At 34.3% G+C, this 21531-nt stretch overlaps 1 protein-coding gene across 22 annotated transcripts in view; it reads left to right on the plus strand.

Annotated features, from left to right (window-relative positions):
- VPS13B (vacuolar protein sorting 13 homolog B) overlaps positions 1-21531 on the plus strand; it is a 733948-nt gene that overhangs the window by 10878 nt on the left and 701539 nt on the right. For 21 of the 22 annotated variants that reach the window (XR_012006520.1, XR_012006521.1, XM_072773981.1 and 18 more), the window contains exon 3: positions 1703-1846. The exons of the other annotated variant lie outside the window; for it this stretch is intronic. Coding sequence is in view for 18 of the 21 variants with exons in the window: in XM_072773981.1 (XP_072630082.1) it covers positions 1703-1846 (144 nt within the window). In the remaining 3 variants the exon portion in view is untranslated. The remainder of the gene's footprint in view (positions 1-1702; positions 1847-21531) is intronic. 22 annotated transcript variants of the gene reach the window in all.

Genomic DNA, 21531 nt, shown 5'->3' on the forward strand with positions numbered 1-21531 from the left:
CACATGCTTTTAACTTCTTTTGTGAGAATCTGATTTGTGCCCATAAATTGCAACTTTGGGCATTTCACAAATGTCTTATTGTTTCACAAGTCAGGAAGTGGTAGAGATGGCAATATCATGGGCTCATTGTTCAAATAGATGCATAACCAATGGAAAGGTTAAGTGCTCATAATGGATGTATTGTTGCAGTATAATTGTGAGGAGCAAGGTTCTGGCATCATATTTTCCAGTTTTGAGTCCTGGTTTTCCAAGATGTGTCATTTTGGGAAGTTACTTGACCTTTCTATACCTCAGATTCTTCATCTGTAAAATGGGTAGATTAATAGTATTTACCTTTTTGGGCTCTAATAAGAATTAAAGAATGTATTCAGGTAAAGTACCTGGTACATAGTAAGTGCTCAGTAAACATTGTTTTTGTTATAGATGCTGTTGAAAATATATAATCTGTGCCAGTTGATTTACACTTGAAATTAATCTTTCAGGGCAGCCCTGGTGGCCCAGCGGTTTAGCGCCACCTTCAGCCCGCTGTGTGATCCTGGAGACCCAGGATCTAGTCCCACATCAGGCTCCCTGCATGGATGGCGTCAGCTTCTCTCTCTGCCTGTGTCTCTGCCTCTCTCTGTGTTGTGTCTCTTGTGAATAAATAAATAAAATCTTAAAAAAGAAAGAAAGAAATTAATCTTTCAGCTTAATAATGGCAAATACTTAAATTGTGACATTCCATTAGAATACAGTAGAAATAGATTTTAAGTATTCTGCTCTTGCAGAAAAAAAACTTGTGAAGACATATATGAGACCCACATATTTGTAAGCATAGTTAGCATTTTTATAATGATTGTTCTTAGAGGAGGATAATATTCTAAGCACTTTATATAAATTTGTTTTTTTAAAGTAAATTTTTTTCTGCTGCTTTACAGTTTTTTTTTTTTTTAAGATTTTTATTTATTTACTTATGAGAGACAGAGACAGAGAGAGAGAGAGAGAGAGGGCAGAGACACAGGCAGGGGGAGAAGCAGGCTCCATGCAGGGAGCCGGATGTAGGACTCGATCCCTGGACTCCAGGATCACATTCTCGGCCAAAGGCAGGCGCCAAACTGCTGAGCCACCCAGGTATTCCCCACTTCTTTCTAATAGTAATGGAAATCAGTCAGCAAACATTTACATTTTATGACCAGATAGTTTCCAGGTACAATCTTTAATTGGGTAAAGCTCAATACTATTTTTAGTTTTCAAGGTTGGTCAGTTTTTATTTTGTTGGGCCGCTCTCCTGTCTCTTAACTCTGCTCCCACGCCCTTCCTTTGAACTTGCTTTACAATCCTGCTCTATTAGTTTTAAAAAATACATGTTTTTAATAGAGATTTTAAATATCCCATTCAGTTATCTCAACCCTGCTGTTTACGATGATTATTACAACCACTACCATGTGTGAACCTTTGTTATGTACCACGTATTGTGTTTTATATTGACTCATCAGAAAAAGAAACGGGGTCCTAGGCAGGTTAACTAGCTTAATAAGAGTAACTTGTAGAATAAGTTTTTGTGGTGTATCGTTAGCTATAATTGAACAAGTTATTTGTTACCTTTTGATGAATAGTGTTTTTAAAAATATTTTTAGAAATTTCATTTCTCTTTTTAGAAAGTAATTTGAGTATTAGAGTGAAAAAATTAAGCACTTACTAACTTAATGTTTTATGTTTTAAGGAATTGAAATTGCCATTTACTTTTTTAAGTGGACATATTCATGAGTTGAGGATCCATGTACCATGGACAAAACTGGGTTCAGAACCAGTGGTAATTACCATCAATACAATGGAATGCATTTTGAAACTTAAAGATGGAATACAGGTAAGAAGTTTTTGAACCTAGTTGTTTGTTAACCAGTTTTAATAGTTATTGGTGTTAATTTTTAATGTTTGGGATATGTCACCTTTTACAAAAAGTTTATGTACACTTACTGTTTCTCACATGCCTATTAATGTAGCATAATTAATTGCAAAAGGATATTCTTATATTGGATAAATTATTCTATGGTTATTTTCATACTAATTTTACTTAATCTAATTAAACATCATAGGGATCATATAGATGGCTTATTATCTGTATCTACTAGAAGTAGGACCTGATTGTGTCCAATTTTCAGGTGAAGGTTTTTGAGTTTTTGCAAAAGAGCTATATGATTTTCTTATATTTACATGACATTTCTAAATGAGATGGAAATTTGTCATTTTTTGAGATGAAAATATAGTGAATTTACCTTCATATCAAATTTTAAGTTTTTATTTTAATTCCAGTTAACCTACAGTATTATAGTAATTTCAGCTGTAGGTTATAGTAATTTAACATTTAAATATAACACCTGGTGCTCATCACAAGTGTACTCCTTAATCCCCATCACCTTTTTAACCCATTCTCACACACATCTCTCCTCTGGTAACGACTATCAGTTCTGTATAGTTAGGAGTTCGTTTCTTGGTTTGCTTCCTTTTTTCCCCTTTGCTGGTTTGAATGGGTAAATAAGCTATGATATAATACACACACACACACACACATATATCATATATATGGTGTATATATATACATATATATACACACACACACAATGGAATATTACTCAGCCATAAAAAGAATGAAAATCTTGCTATTTGCAATGACATCTATAGAGCTAGAGAGTGTTTTGATAAGCCAAATAAGTCAGAGAAAGACAAATATCATATGATTATGTGGAATTTAAGAAACCTATCAAATTACATTGACGTTTTGGCATCAGAAGCTGATTTTTTTTTCCTGACCTAGCTTTTCTCTGACCCATCTTACATTTCTCCTTAGTGTTTTGGTTTTCGCTTTTTATAAAGATGTAATACTGATTTTTAAGGAATTTCTAGCAAAAATTATTTAATCTAGAAAGCAGATAGGCCTGATTGCAGTATATCATAAATTTTTCCATTTTCGTCTTAGAGAAAAGTAGTGTCTCTTTCATTTTATTACCTTTTCCTTAGCCCATATTTAACTTGCAAGTTTAAAAAATGCTTTCTAGAACCAAATGAGTTGATGAATATTAATAATTTAAATTTTGCAAATTAATAGTTTATTAAATGTTAAGGCAATTTTAGTGTAATCCTAAATATAACTTTAGTCTGAAATTATGATTATTTATGATGTTAAAATAATTTCCTATTTTTTTATTTTTTTAAATTTAATTTTTTTTTTTTTTTTAAATTTAATTTTATTTTTTTAATTTCCTATTTTAAAAAGATACTTTGTCATATTAACCCACTGGACTCTTTTTTTCTCCTTTTTTGAAATCTTTCATTCTAAACCTTTATTAACCAGTTTAACTGATACAGTTTCTGGAACTAAGTAGACCAATGCTGTATTATCATGAGAATTTATTTTGTAAATATAAAATACATGGGAGATTGATATAGAAGTCTATGATGTAGTTATATTACAACAGAGTTTTACTTTACATTTATTTTAGGTAATACTTAAATGGTCTTAATCATCGTCTGTTCCTGGAATTTTAATTTTTTTTAAAAGTCTGGACTTAGTTATACCACCCATGGAGTGTTCCATATTAAAAGAGAAAAAAAAATCCATACACTAAGTATTTTTTCAATGGGAAGGTGGAAGTTTCAAGGCCAGATGTCCCATAAGAAACACATTTTAAAAGAGGCAAATTACAACTAATTATAGAGCCTGTAGAAAAAGATTTGTAACACATGACTTAGTGCAGCCTAGAACTAATATTTGATATTGGACCATGCAGATGGCTACTGCAGGAATGATCAGGTTTCTTGCTGCATGGTATTTGAGACTTGAATTTTGTGGTGTGTACAGCAAAAGGTCAAGTGTCATGAATGTAAACTACTCTCAAAACAAGTATTTTTTGCAGATGTTTAAAATTTTGAGGTAGAAAAGATTTTTGAAAATTGCAGTTGACATTTGGACAAATTATTCAGCGTTGTCCATCCCTGGAGAGTAATACTTAGGTTAGTGATTGGAATTAATTTTTCAGTAAGACATTATAGATGAAACACGTTTTTTTTTTTTTTTTTTTGAAACACGTTTTTAAACAGTTTATTTTCCTATGTTAAGTTCTGATTAGTATAGTAGAAAATTAAGTTAAAAAGTTACATATGTACTAGTAAAACTGAATAAGCCTATATTTAATTTAGATTATTTCAAATTACTACATTGTAGAATCACAATGAAGTAAATACTTATTTCATAAATTTAGTGTGGAATGTTTGGTTAAATGAAGGGATCCTTTAGATTTATAGATACGAATCTGTTAATACTACTATTGATATTTGACAATGTAATAAATACAACTTAAAGTTAGAAATCTGAGGTCTAATTCAGAACAGATCATTACAAAAATATAATATTGCTAAATGCCTTGATAAGAAGGCATGTCTCATTTGTAAAGTTCAGTTTAATTCTACCAACATTTAGTTTGCTGCTCTTCAGTGCACTGTAAAAACATTGCCAAGATATTTATATAATCTTCTAAAGAGACCTAGAGAAAGAGATTTATGATGATTGTGGGTGACTCTAGAGATAATAATTATAATATATTGCCTTTACCTTAGCATATCTCTGTAATTAGCTTTTTGTTTTGTTTTGTTTAAGATTTAGAGAGTTCATGGGTGTGAGCCAGAAGGTGGGAGAGGGAGGTAGGGAGAGAATCTCAAGCAGATTCCCTGCTGAGTGCAGAGCTCTATCTTTCCACCCTCAGATCATGCCCTGAGTTGAAACCAAGAGTTGGATGCTCAACTGACCAAGCCACCCAGGCACCCCTATAATTAGTTTAATAGAGATTTTTTTGGATGAGAAGGTGACCCAAGTTGTTGTGTTAGATCAAATGCCACCTTGATGTTCACATTGAACTATTTTTGGTGAATTAATATTTCACTCAGAATATATTTAACTGTTAGCTGTTTACTCTGAGAGACATATCGGTCATCAAACCGCCTTTGGATCCTTCAGATTTTACTTGTGAGCGTTTTTTTTTTTTTTTCCCTGACTTCAGATACAGAATTTGATTCATGACACATCATCAGTGGTCCCAGTCTGACTTATTTAACTCGTTCCCTCTAATAAATACATGTGGATCTAGCACATAACTGAGTAACTTACATTTAACTATGTGCTCTCCTCCTTTTGTTTATCTTGCTTTTTGGCCTCTTTGGGCCTCATCTGGAAAATAGGGCAAGACTTGATACATAGTTCTTAACCCTGTGGTTGGTTGTATATGATCTTTTAGCTCATTGTATTAATAAATCTTGCAAAAAAACTTCTTTAACCTAGAGTAGTAGTAAATTTGTTTTTAAAGAACTATTTATTCTGGCCTTTGTGTCACCTAGAAAGTTTAAGAAACAATAAAACAACAAGAAGCCCCCACCCCCCAAAACCTATAAAGTCTTTTGACCTGATAAAAGTGACCATTTGCAAAGCTATTTATTGAATACTTGCTGTTCATTAAAAAACAACAACAACAACAACAAAAAGAAAACAAACAAAAAAACCCCACAAACCTAAAATCTTTTGTACCTCAACCAAGGCTTTAAAATGTAAAAACAGGGGATCCCTGGGTGGTGCAGCGGTTTAGCGCCTGCCTTTGGCCCAGGGCGCGATCCTGGAGACCCGGGATCGAATCCCACATCAGGCTCCCGGTGCATGGAGCCTGCTTCTCCCTCTGCCTGTGTCTCTGCCTCTCTCTCTCTCTCTGTGACTATCATAAATAAATAAAAATTAAAAAAAAAAATAAAATGTAAAAACAGATTAAACCCCCTCAAGCTCTTTGTTAATATGTGTATGTGCTTTTTAATCCTGGTCAGTGCTTGGAGTTTACAGGACAGTCTTGTTCTCTTGCATGTTTTGGTGCTCTCAAAATCCACTATTCATTTTGGTAGTCTTAAAGAGCATAGGAAAGTATCCTATCTTGTCCTTGAAGCTTGAGCACTATGCTGGAGGAAGTATTGGTAAAGCTATTAATATATATATTGGCCTTTTAAAAAAACACTTTAATTCTCTTAAATAAGGTGGGATTAATTTGAATGACTACTACTATAGTAGTCATTTGAATGTGTTGTGTGTCATTGTCACCACCCCCCGCCAAAATTCATATATTGAAATTATCCCCAAAGATGATGGTATCAGGAGGTAGGGTCTTTGGGAGATGCTTAAGTCATGAGCCCTCATGAGTGGGATTAGTGCCTTATAAAAGAGGCTCCAGAGAGATGCCTACCTCTTTTGCCATGTGAGGACACAGTGAAAAGGTACCAGCTGTGAACCGGGAAGAGGGCCCTCAAACCAGACCACGTTGGCACTTTGATCTTGGACTTCCCAGCCAGTTCTGTAGAACTGTGAGAAATAAATTTCTGTTGCTGTTATAAGCTACTCAGTCTGTGATATTTTGTATAGCGGCCCAAATGGACTAAGACAACTTACTTTTTCAGAAATTTAACAGGGTTCAGAAATGCTGACTTGGGCTGTGTACTTTATTGTACTATTATTGATTTCCTCACTTGCACTGTTATAAGTTAATGATGGTAGTGATGATAATGAATAATGTAGTCTAGATTCATTCTGTAGTTTCCTTATATAAAAAGTGAGAAAGAGTTCCCTATAACTTATGGGTCGTGTCTTTACTCTCACAGGGAACCCCTTTTATATTGTAAAGGAGATGAATACTCTGGTACATCTTCCTGTGTAACAGTTCAGAAAAGCTACATAATTATTAATAAAATTAATTATAATTTTATATCATTTTTGATCTAGTGGAAGAATTTTGTAGATGGAGTATGTAGTTAAATAATTTCCAGTGTTTGGCTATATTTGCTGCCTACAAACTTCAGGGCTTGGTTTGAATTCTTGTTTCTGGTGTTGTAGCTGGAATGGTGAACTAAGACTGGGAAGTGGGGGCATTGATGTTTTATATAAAGAAGGCAAATGGAGGAATCAGCAGAGGAGAATCCAAGAGTCCTTGACAGTGATTCCTAAGTAATCTGCCCTAGTGATAGGCCACATGAAAGAGTGGAGAAGTTGTATAATTATAATTACCAAATAATATGTAGAGGAGAGATAGTAGTAAATGTCATTCACATCCTCAGCTGAGAGAAGAATAAGCCAAATCACCCTTTCTGTAAGATACACATAAAATCATGTGTTTTGCTGAAGAAATTTTAAATACGTGAATCTGATTCTGAATTTACTTGCACTTAGTAGAGGTATACCAAATTTTTTGAGTAAGTGAGGTATTCCGTTTAGTTAGGTGCAGCAAGCATTAGGGTGGTTTCCATTCTCTTCTGTATATCTTGAATCTTCTAAAATTAACTTAATACCTGAGATTATATTCTAAATCTGTTTTGAGATGTACTAGAGAAATAGATACTTTTGAGTTTCACTCTGGGTGGAATTCTTTCTTTATGTATTTGTATATATTCATAGCGAATTTCAAGTATATGCTATAGTATTATTAACTGTAGTCACCAAGCTGTACACTAGAATCCTTTTTTTTTTAATTTTTATTTATTTATGATAGTCACACAGAGAGAGAGAGAGAGAGAGGCAGAGACACAGGCAGAGGGAGAAGCAGGCTCCATGCAACGGGAGCCCGATTCGATCCTGGGTCTCCAGGATCACGCCCTGGGCCAAAGGCAGGCGCCAAACCGCTGCGCCACCCAGGGATCCCCTGTACACTAGAATCTTAGGTCTTGTTCAGCTTATAACTGAGAATTTGTACCCTTTGACTAATATTGCCCATTTGACCCAGGACCTGTCAAACATTATAATTCTACTGCTGCTATGAGTTTGACACCTGACACCGTTGTTTTTTTTTTTTTTTTTTTTTTTTAAGATTCCACATAGTATTTGTCTTCGGCTTATCTCATTTATCACAATGCCCTTCAGGTTCATCTATGTGGTTACAAATGCAGGATTTACTTTTCACAGCTCAATAATATTTGTGCATGTATGTGCAGGTGTGTATGTGCACACGTGTGTGTATGTAGGCACTCCCATTGATGGACACTTAGGTTATTTCCATATCATGGCTATTGTCAGTAATGCTACAGTGAACATGAGAGTACAGATATCTCTTTGAAATAGTTATATTGTTTTCTTTTCATATATATCCAGAAGTGGGATTGCTAGATAATGTGGTAACTCTATATTTGAATTTTTAAAGAACCTCTATACCATTTTCCATAATGACAATACCAATTTACATTACTATCAACATTGTACAAAGGTTCCCTTTTTTCAATATTCATTATTTCTTGTCTGTTTGATAATAGTCATCCTAATAGTTTGGAGTGATATTTCGTTGTGGTTTTCATTTGCATTTTTATGATGGTTATTGATGTCTAGCACCTTTTGAGCTGTTGGTCATTTGTCTAACTTCTTTAGAAAAATGCTTATTTAGTTCCTTTGCTTCTTTTTAATTGGATTGTTTTTTGATATTATAGTTTATTTTTTATATTTTAAGTATTAACCCTTTATGAGATGTATAGTTTGCACATATATTCTCCTGTAAACAGGTTGACTTCATTTTGTTGATAGTTTCCTTGACTGTGCAGTAGCTTTTTAATATGATGTAGTCCCACCTTTTTTTTTTTTTTTTTTGGTTTTGTTGCCTGTGCCTTTGGTGTATCCAAAAATAATTGCTATGACTGATGTCAAGGAACCTTTTCCCTTAATTTTTCTTGTAGTAGTTACACAGTTTCAGGTCTTATATTTAAGTTTTTAATCCATTCTGAGTTAATTTGTGTGCTTGGTGGAAGGTTGAGTCCACTTTCTTTTTTTGCTTTGTAGCTGGATACTTTTTCCAGCATGACTTATTGAAGAAACTGTCCTTTCTGTATTGTGTGTTCTTGGTTCCTTTGCCAAGGATTAGTTGACTGTATATGCATGAGTTTATTTCTGGGCTCTCAATGCTGTTTCATTGATATGTGTCTGTTTTTATGTACCATACTGTTTTGATTACTGTAGCTTTGAAATATATTGGAAATCAAGAAGTGTGATGCTTCCAATTTAGTTCTTTCTCAGGATTGCTTTGGTTATTTGAGATCTTTTCTATGGTGCCATATGAATTCTGGAATTGTTTTTCTGATATATGTAAAAAAATGCCATTGGAATTTTGATAGGGATAGCATTGAATCTATAGATCATTTTATTTATTTTTTATTTTTTATTTTTTAAAATATTTATTTATTCATGAGAGACACAGAGACAGAGGCAGAGGGAGATTCAGGGTCTTCATAAGAGCTGGATATGGGACTTGTTGATCCTGGATCCCAAGATCACGACCTGAGCCAAAGGCAGCTGCCCAACCGCTGAGCCACCCAGGTGTCCCTATAGATCATTTTAGATACAGTATTTATTGTTTTTGATGCTATTGTAAATGAGAATGCTTTTTTTTTTTTGAGAATGCTTTTTAAATTTCTCTCTGATAACTCATTAAAAGCATATAGAAACACTGATTTTTGTATATTTACTTTGTATCCTGTAACTTTACTGAATTATTCCTACTAGTTTTTTGTAGGATTCTTTAGAGTTTTTTATGTGTAACATAATGTTATCTGCAAACATTTTAATGCTCCCTTTCTTGTTTGGATGCCTTTTATTTCTTTTTATTTCCTAGTTGTTCTGACTAGGATTTCCAGAATTATGTTGAGTAAAAGTGATGGGATTGGGCATCTTTGTCTTGTTCTATTCTTAGAGGAAAAGCTTTTGGCTTTTCATCACTGAGTATATTAGCTGTCATGGTGTCCTATATGGCTTTTATGTTGAAGTACATTACTTTTATATCTAATTGTTGAGAGTGTTTATCATGAAAGGAATGTTGTCAGATGCTTTTTCTGCATCTTATAAGATGATTTTTATCCTTCATTTGTTAATGTGATGTATTATTATATTTACCTGTGTATGTTGAACCATCCTGGTATCCCAGGGGTAAATCCCTCTGTGAGTTTTTAAATATGCTGAATTCAGCTTGCTAATATCTTGTTGAGAATTTTTACATATATATTCATGAGGGATATTAGCCAGTAATTATCCTATAGTGTCTTTGTCTGAGTTTGGTATCAGAGTAATGCTGGACTCATAAAATGAGTTTGGAAGTATTCCATCCTATTACATTTTTTGGAGTGTGAGAAGGATTAACATGAGTTCTTCTATATATATTTGGTATAATTCACCAGTGAAGTATCTTTCTTGGGCTGTTCTTTGTTGGGAGTTTAAGTTTTTAATTACCTGGTGCTCATCATGACAAGTACACTCATTAATCCCCCACCAACCTCCCCTCTTTTAATCGTCAGTTCTCTATAGTTAAGAGTCTGTTTCTTGGTTTATTGTTCCATCTCCCACCCTTTACTTGTTTGTTTTGTTTCTTAAATTCACTCATATGAGTGAAATCATATGTATTTGTCTTTCTCTTACTGCCTTATTTCACTTAGCATTATACTCTAGCTCCATCCATATTGTTGCAAATGGCAAGATTTCATTCTTTTTTGTGGCTGAATAATATCCAATTTTATATGTATATACCACATCTTATTTATCCATTCATCAGTCAGTGGACTTAAACTGTTTAATAATTTGGGTATTGTAGATAATGCTGCTATAAACACCAGGGTGCTGCATGTATCCTTTTGAATTAGTGCTTTTGTATTCTTTAGGTAAATACCTAGTAGTAGTGCATTTGCTAGATTATAGAGTAGTTCTATTTTTAACTTTTTATTTTTTTAAAAAAGATTTTATTTCTTTATTCATGACAGACACAGAAAGAGAGGCAGAGACATAGGCAGAGGGAGAAGCAGGCTCCATGCAGGGAGCCTGATGTGGGACTCGATTCCAGGTCTCCAGGATCAGGCCCTGGCCTGAAGGTGGTGCTAAACTTCTGAGCCACCCGGGCTGTCCCTATTTTTAACTTTTGAGGAATCTCCATACTGTCTTTCACAGTGGCTGCTCTGGTTTGCATTCCCATCAACAGTGCAAGAGGATTCCCCTTTCTCCACATCCTTGACATCATCTGTTTCTTGTGCTGTTGATTTTAGCCATTCTGATAGATGTCAGGTGATATCCCACTATAATTTTGATTTGCATTTTCCTGATGAGTGATGTAGAACATCTTTTCATGTGTCTATTGGCCATCTGGATGTTTTCTTTAGAAAAGTGTGTATTCATGTCTTCTCATTTTTAAGTGGGTTGTTTTGTAGATTGTTGACTTTGATAAGTTCTTTATAGATTTTGGATACTATCCCTTTATCAGATATGTCATTTGCAAATATGTTCTCCCATTCTGTGCTTGCTTTTTAGTTTTGTTGATTGTTTCCTTCGCTGTGTAGAGCTTTTTATTTTGATGTAGTTTCAATGGTTTATTTATTTATTTATTTTTTTAAAGATTTATTTATTTATTTATGAGAGAGAGAGAGAGAGAGAGAGAAAGGCAGAGACACAGGCAGAGGGAGAAGCAGGCTCCATGCCGGGAGCCTGACGTGGGACTCAATCCCAGGTCCCAGGATCGCGCCCTGGGCCAAAGGCAGGCGCCAAACCGCTGAGCCACCCAGGGATCCATCAATGGTTTATTTTTGCTTTTGTTTCCCTTGCCTCAGAAGATCTACCTTGAAAAAAGTTGCACGATTCATGTCCGAGAAATTACAGCCTGTGCTTTCTTCAAGGACTGTTTGGTTTCCTGTCTTATGTTTAGGTCTTTAATCTGTTTTGAATTTATTTTTGTGTATGGTGTAAGAAAGTGGTCCAATTTCATTCTTTTGCAAGTGGCTGTCCAGTTTTCCCAGCACCATTTGTTGAAGACTTTTTTTTTTCCCCCCATTGGGCATTCTTTCTTGCTTTGTTGAAGATTAGTTGACCAGAATTATGGGTTCATTTCTGGGTTCTCTGTTCTGTTCCATTGATCTGTGTGTATCATTTTGTGCCAGTACCATACGGTCTTGATCCCTACAGCTTTGTAATACAGCTTGAAATCTAGAATTGTGATGCCTCCAGCTCTGCTTTTCTTTTTCAGGATTGCTTTGGCTATTCAGGGTCTTCTGTGGTTCCGTACAAATTTTAGGATTGTTTGTTCTAGGTCTGTGAAAAATGCATGTAGTATTTTGATAGGGATTCCATTAAAGGTGTGGATTATTTTGGGTAGTATAAACATTTTAACAATACTTGTTTTTCCAACCCACAAACATGGAATGTTTTTCCATTTCTTTACATCTTCCTCAATATCTTTCATAATTGTTCTATAGTCTCCAGAGTACAGATCATTTACCTCTTTGTTTAGGTTTATTCCTAGATATCTTAATGGTTTTTTGCAGTCATAAATGGGATCAATTCCTTGTTTCCTCTTTCTGCTCTTTCATTTTTGGTGTGTAGAAATGCAACATATTTCTGTACATTGATTTTTTTTTATGTCCTGTGACTTTGCTGAATTCATGTATCAGTTCTAGCAATATTTTAGTGGAGTCTTTCACACTTTCTACATGGAGTATCGTGTGAGTAGTCAAAGTTTGACATCTTCTATGTTGATTTGGATGCCTTTTATATCTTTTTGTTGTCTGATTGCTGAGGCTAGGACTTCCTATTCTTTATGTCTTCTCTAATCTTTATTCATTCCTGGTTTTGGGTTTACTTTTATTTTTTTTTAATAGTTCCATAGAGTGTAAATTTAGGTTGTTGATTGAGATCATTCTTTTATAATACATTTTTTATAGCTATAAATTTCTAGGTATTGCTTTAGTGCATCCATTTGTTTGATATGTTTTTTTTTCATTCATCTTATTTTGTAGTTTCTTTGTGATTTTTTTTCTGCCATTGTATGTTTACATAGTTTATAATTTCCCTTCTGTTACTGATTTATAGTTTTGTTCCATTGTAGTCAGAGTAGATACTTCATACAATTTTGAACTTCTGAAATTTATTTAACTATGGCAGATAATCATCCTATCATGGAGAATGTTCCTTGGGTACTTGAAAGCTGTTTATATTCTTTTCTTCCTTCCATTTTATTTTAAATTTTTTTTAATTTTTTAAAATTTTTTATTAATGATAGTCACAGAGAGAGAGAGAGAGAGGCAGAGACATAGGCAGAGGGAGAAGCAGGCTCCATGCACCGGGAGCCCGATGTGGGATTTGATCCCAGGTCTCCAGGATCGCGCCCTGGGCCAAAAGCAGGTGCCATACTGCTGCGCCAACCAGGGATCCCTCCATTTTATTTTAAATAGATACTTTAAGTAATCCCTACACCTAGCATGGAGGTAAACTCCTTTAAAAAAGAAAAGATTTTATTTATTTATTCATAGGGACACAGCTAGAGAGAGAGGCAGAGACACAGGCAGAGGGAGAAGCAGGCACCATGCAGAGAGCCCGACGTGGGACGTGGGACTCGATCCCAGGTCTCCAGGATCACGCCCTGGGCTGCAGGTGGCGCTAAACCGCTGCACCACCGGGGCTGCCCAGGACGTAGACTCCTAAAACAGTCACAGGTTCTACCGACTGAGCCAGGCTCCTCTCTTCCTTTCATTAAAAAAAGATTAAAAATTATTTATCTGAAAAATAATTATAGATTTGCAAGAAGTAGCAAAGAAAAATACAGAGAGCTCTTACATCCCTTAACGCAGCCTTCCTTAATGTTAACATCTTGCATAACTATAGTATAATATAAAAAGGAACTTACATTGACACTATTATTAATTCAGTTTATTCAGATTCACCGTGTGTGTGTGTGTGTGTGTGTGTGTGTGTATGTGCGTAGCTCTGCATGTTTTATTCTACCTGTAGCTTTGTGAAACTACCACCACAGTCAAGTTACAAAACTGTACCACCACTGCAAGGCCTCCTTGTGATACTCCCTTATAAACTGTACCATGAGTGTCCTTGCCCTCTGACCCCTAATCTCTGGCAACCATTTATCTTTTCTCATTCTCTGTAATTTTATTTCAAGAATAATGCATACAAATGAAATACAGTATATAAGTTTTTGAGGTTAGTTTTTTTTTGCTTAGCATAAATCCCTTGAGATTCATCCAAGTTATTGGTTTGTTGTATGTATCATTGAGTAGTATTCTGACATACATCTCTGCTGTATCACAGATTGTTCAACCATTCATCCTTTCAACTAATTTTTGGTAGCTTCCCGTTTTTGATATTACAAATCTGCTCTAAATATTTGTATACAAATTTCTTTTTTTTTAAAATAACGATTTTATTTATTTATTCACGAGAGACACAGAGATAGGGAGAGGCCTAGGCAGAGGGAGAAGCAGGCTCTTTGTGGGGAGCCTGATGTAGGACTTGATCCTGGGACTCCAGGATCACCACCAGAGCCAAAGGTAGAGGCTCAACCACTGGGCCACCCAGGTGCAAATATCTATGCTTCTCTAAGTTCTGGGATAGATGCCCAAGGTCACTATTGTTGTATCCCATTTATATTTTAAAAGAAATTGCTAAATTGATTTCTAGAGAGTGGTTGTACTAGTGTCCATTCCCATGAGTAGTATAGGAGTGATCCAGTTTCTCTGTCCTTACTAGCATTTGTTATTAACACTATTTTTATATAGCCATTCTGATAAGTATGCAGATATCTCATTGTATGTTAATTCTCAAATCTCATTTTCCTGAGGGTAATTATGTTGAACATTTTTCATATACTTATTTGCCATATGTGCTAGTAAAATATGTATTCATGTTTTTTGTTCACTTTCTAATTTGAATGTTTTCTCAATGTTGAGTTTTTTTTTATTTTTTATTTTTCTCAATGTTGAGTTTTGAGAGTTCTTTTGTACATTTTATTTATGTATTTATGTATTTATGTATTTATTTATTTTCTTTTGTTCATTTTAAAGCAAGTTCTGTGTCAGGTATGTGGTTTACAAATGCTTTCTGCCAGTTTGTAATTTGTCCTTTGATCATCATCAATGCCTTTTGTAGAACAAAAGGTTTCAAGTTTGATTGGGTCTAATTGATCAGTTTTTCCTTTTATGCATATGTGCTATTGATGTCAAATAACTGTTTGCCTAGCCCGAGATAGCAAAGATTTTCTTGTATATTTTTATCCTAAGAGTTTTGTAGTTGTACATATTTAAGTCTATAAACTTAACACCTTAGATTAAAATCACCTCAAAATAGATTAGTTTGAAGCTCGCTCTCTCTCTCTCTCTCTCTTTTTTTTTTTTTTTTTTGGCCTATGGATGATCCTCGCTTTTCCAGCATCAGTTGTTGGAAAGGTTGGCCTCCTCCATTGAATTACTTTAGCACTTTTATAAAAAATCAATTTGGTATATTTATATGGGTTTATTTGTGGGTTCTCTTTTCTTTTCCATTGATTAGTATCACACTGACTTGAGTACTATAGTTACATAGTAACCTTTAACATTGGGAATTGTGTATCCTCCCACTTTATTCTTCTTTTTCTTTTTTTTTTTTTTATTCTTTTTTTTTATTCTTCTTTTTCAAAATTGTCCTGGCTATTTAGAATTGAACATTTCTTTTCAAATAAATTCTAGAATGAGCTTTTCAATGCCTAGGAAAAACTGGTTGGGATTTGGCAGGAATTGCCTTAAATATATAGATCAGTTTGGGAGGAATTGGCATCTTTTCTATGTTGTCTTCTAGTTGGTGAACAGAGTATGTGTCAACAGTCATTTAGATATTTCTTGAAGCATTTTGTTTTTTCAGCATATAGATCCTGTATGTGTTTGGTTAGATTTATACCTAAATATTTTCTTTGGACTGTTGGTAAATGTCACTGTGTTCTTGATTTTGGTTTCTAGTTATTCATCTTTATATTATAAAGTTGATTTTTGTATGTTAATCCTATGTCCTGTGACTTTGCTTCAGTTATTTACTCTAGGAATTATTTTTGTTTTTGGTAGATTTCTACAAGTAGAGAAGGTTTTATTCACTTTTTATCTGTTTTTATGCCTTTTCCACCATTTTAAAAATTTACAAGTTAATATTTACTGAATATGAATATGCTGAATATGCATATTGAATATGCCTCCCTGGCGCCACTGTAAATACTTCTGCAAAGGTCGGTAGTACATCAGTGTTGCAAAATCCAGTGGACACTTTTCACTTTATAATCCTCACCCAACTGTGATAGTTGATACTTTTAATCTCTGAAAACTTCACTTTCTATGGCTCCTCTGATTGTTTCCCTATATTTCTGGCACCCTTTCTCTGGCCTCTCTTGTGACCTTTTCTGCCACCCATCCCAAAATTTATATTAGTTTCCTGGGCTTTCAGTATTTTAATCCTGTCTTTGGATAATTTTATTTCCTATGGATTTAGTTATTATGTGTTGTTAATTCATAAAATCCTACCTTGAAGTCCAGTCTCATTTTCTGAGCTTCAACATCAAGAGCAAAGGATCTTTCTTGGCTTGTATAACCCATGGAATGTTCCACATTAATCTTAAACTGAAATACTTTCCTCCTTTTATATTATCTATTTCAGTGATCAATTCCATTATTTACTTTCAATCCAAACTAGAAACTCTGAAGTCATCCTTAACTTTCTACATTGCTTTTATTCCATTATTCATCAGTCTCTGGATTCCACTGATATACTATGTCTTGAATATAGATATTTCAGTCATCACTAGTACTTCTCTCCAAACCATTTTTCACACTGCCTTCAGGAATGAATGAGATTCCTAAACTGTAGACCTGATGGCTTAACTCTTTGCCTAAAATTTATTTATGGCTATCCTCCTGTTGCTTCTGTAGTTCTCAATCTTTTTAGCCCAGCTTCTTGGATCACTTTCTCTTCTCTTATACTTGTTTCTCTGAATCATTTTATAGTACATCACACTGACACTGTATTGATTACCATCGAACCTAAAGAAATGTAACATATAAAATAAGTTCATTTATGGATAGGGATAATAGATGATAATAATTTATCTGAGTATTATTTTTTAAAGATTTTATTCATTTATTCATGAGAGACACAGAGAGAGGCAGAGACACAGGCAGAGGGAGAAGCAGGCTCCCCTTGGGAACCCTGTTGTGGGATTCGATCCCAGGTTTCCAGGATCACGCCCAGGGTCAAAGGCGGTGCTAAACCTCTGAGCCACCTGGGCTGCCCCAAGATAAGTTTATGTATAGTTTGACGTTTGTAAGATTTTATTTGAGAGAAAGAGTGTGTGTTCATGTGTGAATGAGGAGATGGGGCTGCATTGGACAGAGGAAGAGCGAGAGACAGAATCTCCAGCAGATTCTGCACTGAGCTCTCCATGGAGCCCATTGGGGACTTGATCTCATGACTTTGAGATCATGACATGAACCAAAACCGAGTTGACCCTAACCAGCTGAGCCACTGAGGCACCCCTACTTTTACTTTAATAAACTGCTTTGTTCTTTTTTTATTTTTTATTTTTAAAGATTTTATTTATTTATTTATGAGACACCCAGAGAGAGAGAGGCAGAGGCAGAGGCAGAGGGAGAAGCAGGCTCCATGCAGGGAGCCCAATGCAGGACTTGATCCCGGTACTCCGGGATCACGCCCTGGGCCTAAGGCAGGCGCTAAACTGCTGAGCCACCGAGGGATCCCTAAACTGCTTTGTTCTTGCTTTAAAAAAAAAAAAAATATATATACATATATACATATATATATACGTATATACATATATACATATATATATATATTTAAACCTAGAATCTTTTATTGTGGCATGTATAAACTTAAAATTTATACCATATGAAAACCGAACTTGACATAAACTAGATTTTTGGTTAAATAAAAAAAATAATTAAACTTACTGAGGAAGTTTTAATTACTGTTTACCATGTTGGATGTTTTAGAGGGGTCCTGTTGTATTTGTTTTATCCTTGGGAAGTTTTTCCCTTTTATCCTTGGGAAGTTTTTCCCTTTTGAGCTGAAAATGGTATTTTCATTCTCTCATAGCTCTTCTATCTTAGGAAGAAAAGTCACATTTGGATTTAAACAAGTAATGAAGTTTTTATTTTTATGAAGGACTTTCTAAGAATGTTATGAATGAATGAAAATATGGGGTTGTAATAGAAGTGCCAGTACAACCTCAATTATAGTGTTCAGTGTTGTGGACACTATAATTTATATGTTTAAATGCTGCAGACAGAAAACAATGCTGGTTTGATACTTTGCAGCTTGCTGGTGGTTGGTTGCATGTTCTCTTTCCTTTTTTAGCCTTAAGGCATCTCAGTGTGTTGTCTGGCATTAACAATAATGAAGAACAAAGACTGCAGCTTCTTAGTTTTTACTTCTGTTTGGTTCAAAGGCTAGTCTATAGGTTCCCTTTCAATGCATAAAATGCAGTGGTTCCCTGATTTTCCTTCTGATGATTAGATACTGATAATTTTCTTTTTTACTTGAACTTATTCATTATGTCATGATTTTTTTTTTAAACTTGAGATATCTGGTACTTAGTACTAAGTCTGTATTTGAACTGAGTTTTCTGTAGGCAGAGTTGGATTTTACTAGTTTGACAGTCTGCTTATTAATTGGAGTGTTTTAGGTAGAGTGTATATTTTATGTGGATTTTAGTAAGGTTGGTCTTTTTTTTTTTTTAGTAAGGTTGGTCTTAAGTTGAATGTCTCTTTGTTTTCTGCTTGTCTCATCGAATTCTTTTCCTGCCTTTTTTGCATTTGCTGAGTATATTTGAGCAATCCATTTTATCTTTGTTACTGGTTTATTTGCTATCTCTCCATTTTTTAGTCATTGCTTTGGGGTTAATAATATGCATGTTTAACTTATATCACCTACTTTCAAGTAATATACCACTTCATGGGTAATATAAATATTATTTGTTAGTATGCTTACAACGGTATGCTTCTCTTTATCCCCTGCCATAATTTGTGCTAATGTTGTTTTAACTCTTCTATATATGTTATAAATTTGCAATATGTTGCATATTTGCAATATGTTATAATTGCTTTGAACAGTTTTTGTTTTAAGAAATAAAAAATAAGGAAAAAGTGTCTGTTCTATTTACCCATATACTTTGGCATTCTTGATTTAAAAAAAATTTTTTTTTTTTTAAATTTATTTATGATAGTCAGAGAGAGAGAGAGAGAGGCAGAGACACAGGCAGAGGGAGAAGCAGGCTCCATGCACTGGGAGCCCGATGTGGGATTCGATCCCCGGTCTCCAGGATCACGCCCTGGGCCAAAGGCAGGCACCAAACCGCTGCGCCACCCAGGGATCCCTCTTGATTTTTTTATATCAAAGTTTTCATCTAGCAGCATTTTATACTTGATGAACTTCCTTGAATAATTTTTGTAGTCCATTTCATCTTGCCACAGATTCTTTCCGTTTTTGTTTGTTTGAGAAAGTCTTTGCTGCTTTCTTTGCTTAATAATTCTGATTGCTAGATATAACCATTGGGTTAACTCCTGTTTATCTGCTTATGCCTACAGCTTTTCTAATAGCAACCCTATCATTTCTAATTTAAAGAGACAGCAAGAGTTGGAATGAGAGAAAGATGGTTAACTATAAGATGAAAGGATTTTGGTGAGAGTAATAGAAAGAGCTTAAAGTAATTCCTTTTTTGAACTCTTTCAAGACTTTAACAAACTCTTTCAAAAATTTTCATTTTTTAAAAAAGCTTATTTATTTATTTATTTATTTATTTATTTATTTATAGAGACACACTGAGAGAGAGAGAGAGAGAGAGAGAGAGGCAGAGACACAGGCAGAGGGAGAAGCAAGCACCATGTAGGGAGCCCGACATGGGACTCCATCCAGGGTCTCTAGGGTCACGCCCTAGGCTGCAGGCGGCGCTAAACCGCTGCGCCATTGGGGCTGCCCAAAATTTTCACTTTTGATAAGCTGTTTGTCCTTAAGAACTTTAATTTCCTCATTTGTTAAAACACAGTATTTCATAAGATGTTTGTGATGATTATGAACAATGAATTAAAGCTTCTTGCATTGTTTTTATTCATAAATGTTATACTGTAAAATAATATCCTAAGTATTATCTGTTTGCTTTAAAAAAATTCCTTTATAAATAATGTTCTGAAGTCAAGAACTCTTTCCTTTCTCACTTATGCAGGAGATGGCAGTTGATACCATTGTACAGAGTATCCTGAATGTGATCCTGTATCCTCTCCATTCTATTTTACTATCTTCAGGATCTTTTTTTATGTCTACACTGAATGGAGTCTCTTCCTGTCTCAGTTTGCTCAACAACACTTACTCTTTAACGTACTATAATCTGGCTTCTTCCTTTACTACTCTGATAGAACTACTCTTTCAAACTTCAGTAATGATCTGTAAATATTACTATTAAGTTAACTTTGGTCTAATTTGAGATGATTATAAATACTGTAATATTCAGATTTGATATCTTTTTGGTGGAGAATTAAATTTACCCATGTTGTCCAAATATGGAGTAATTTTAAGGAGAGACTCTTGTTTGGTGTTGATGGTTATTTTGTGTATTTGCATGCACAGAGGTGCTGTTGATCAATATTCAGTTGTTGAGTTCTTCCTGAAGTTTAGGCTTATGCCGATTTAACAGTGCAATCTTCAGCTTTCCTGATAGGTTTTATTGTTTGCCTCAACTTGTCTAAATGCAGACATCCCTGCAAATTAGATCTTTCTGGATTTTTGTATCATATTTAGTAACACCATTATTGCCTCTGAATTGCTTTTGTTTTATAGGGAAAATAGGAAATATGATTGAGTATAAATAAAATTATTGTAATATCTTTAATGTCAACAGCAGTGTGATAGGGGAAAATATTATTTAGGATTTTCTGTATTTAAGTAGTTTATGTTAAAAGAAAATTTTCATATACCAGAGAAACGCCAATGAAAGATTGTATACACCTTTATGAAATAAATTATAATTATTTTTCTTTTTCAAATTAGAGTGTAGGCTGTGAAAAACAAGTTTATTAAAATATAAATTATAATTTTTTAATAGAAAGAAATACATTGTTTTCTTATAACAGTTAAAGCATTTACATCCTAACTATTATTTAAAGTATGAGTATATGGGACTCCTGGGTGGCTCAGCGGTTGAGTGTCTGCCTTTGGCTCAGGTGTGTTCCTGGAGTTCCAGGATCGAGTCCTACATCGGGTTCCCTGAATGGAGCCTGCTTCTCCTTCTGCCTATGTCTGCCTCTCTTTCTGTGTCTGTCATGAATAAATAAATAAAATCTACAACCCCCCCTAAAGAAAAACTGTATGAGTATAAATGGAAACTTAAGTATAGCATAGATGTTATGGGGTTTCAGATATAAAGTAAACAAGTGTTTCTTATTGAAACAGAAATATGGTAAACATAGCTGTTGATTTTTTCCTTTGTTCTCTACCCCCTCCCCCCTTTTTTTTGAAAGCAGCATATTACACCACTTCTTTAGGAGTGAAAGTCCCTTTCATACCTAAGCAAAAAGAGTCGTCATAATATAATAATAATATATTATACATATAATAAAACTTAAGAATTTGTGAGTTTTATACTTGGTAATGTTGTTATGGTACATAATTAAACACTTTTTAACATTTCTGTCATTCCTTTAAAACCTTTAAAT

This window comes from Canis lupus, chromosome 14 (genome assembly GCF_048164855.1).
Source record: "Canis lupus baileyi chromosome 14, mCanLup2.hap1, whole genome shotgun sequence".
Classification (NCBI taxonomy): Eukaryota; Metazoa; Chordata; class Mammalia; order Carnivora; family Canidae; genus Canis; species Canis lupus.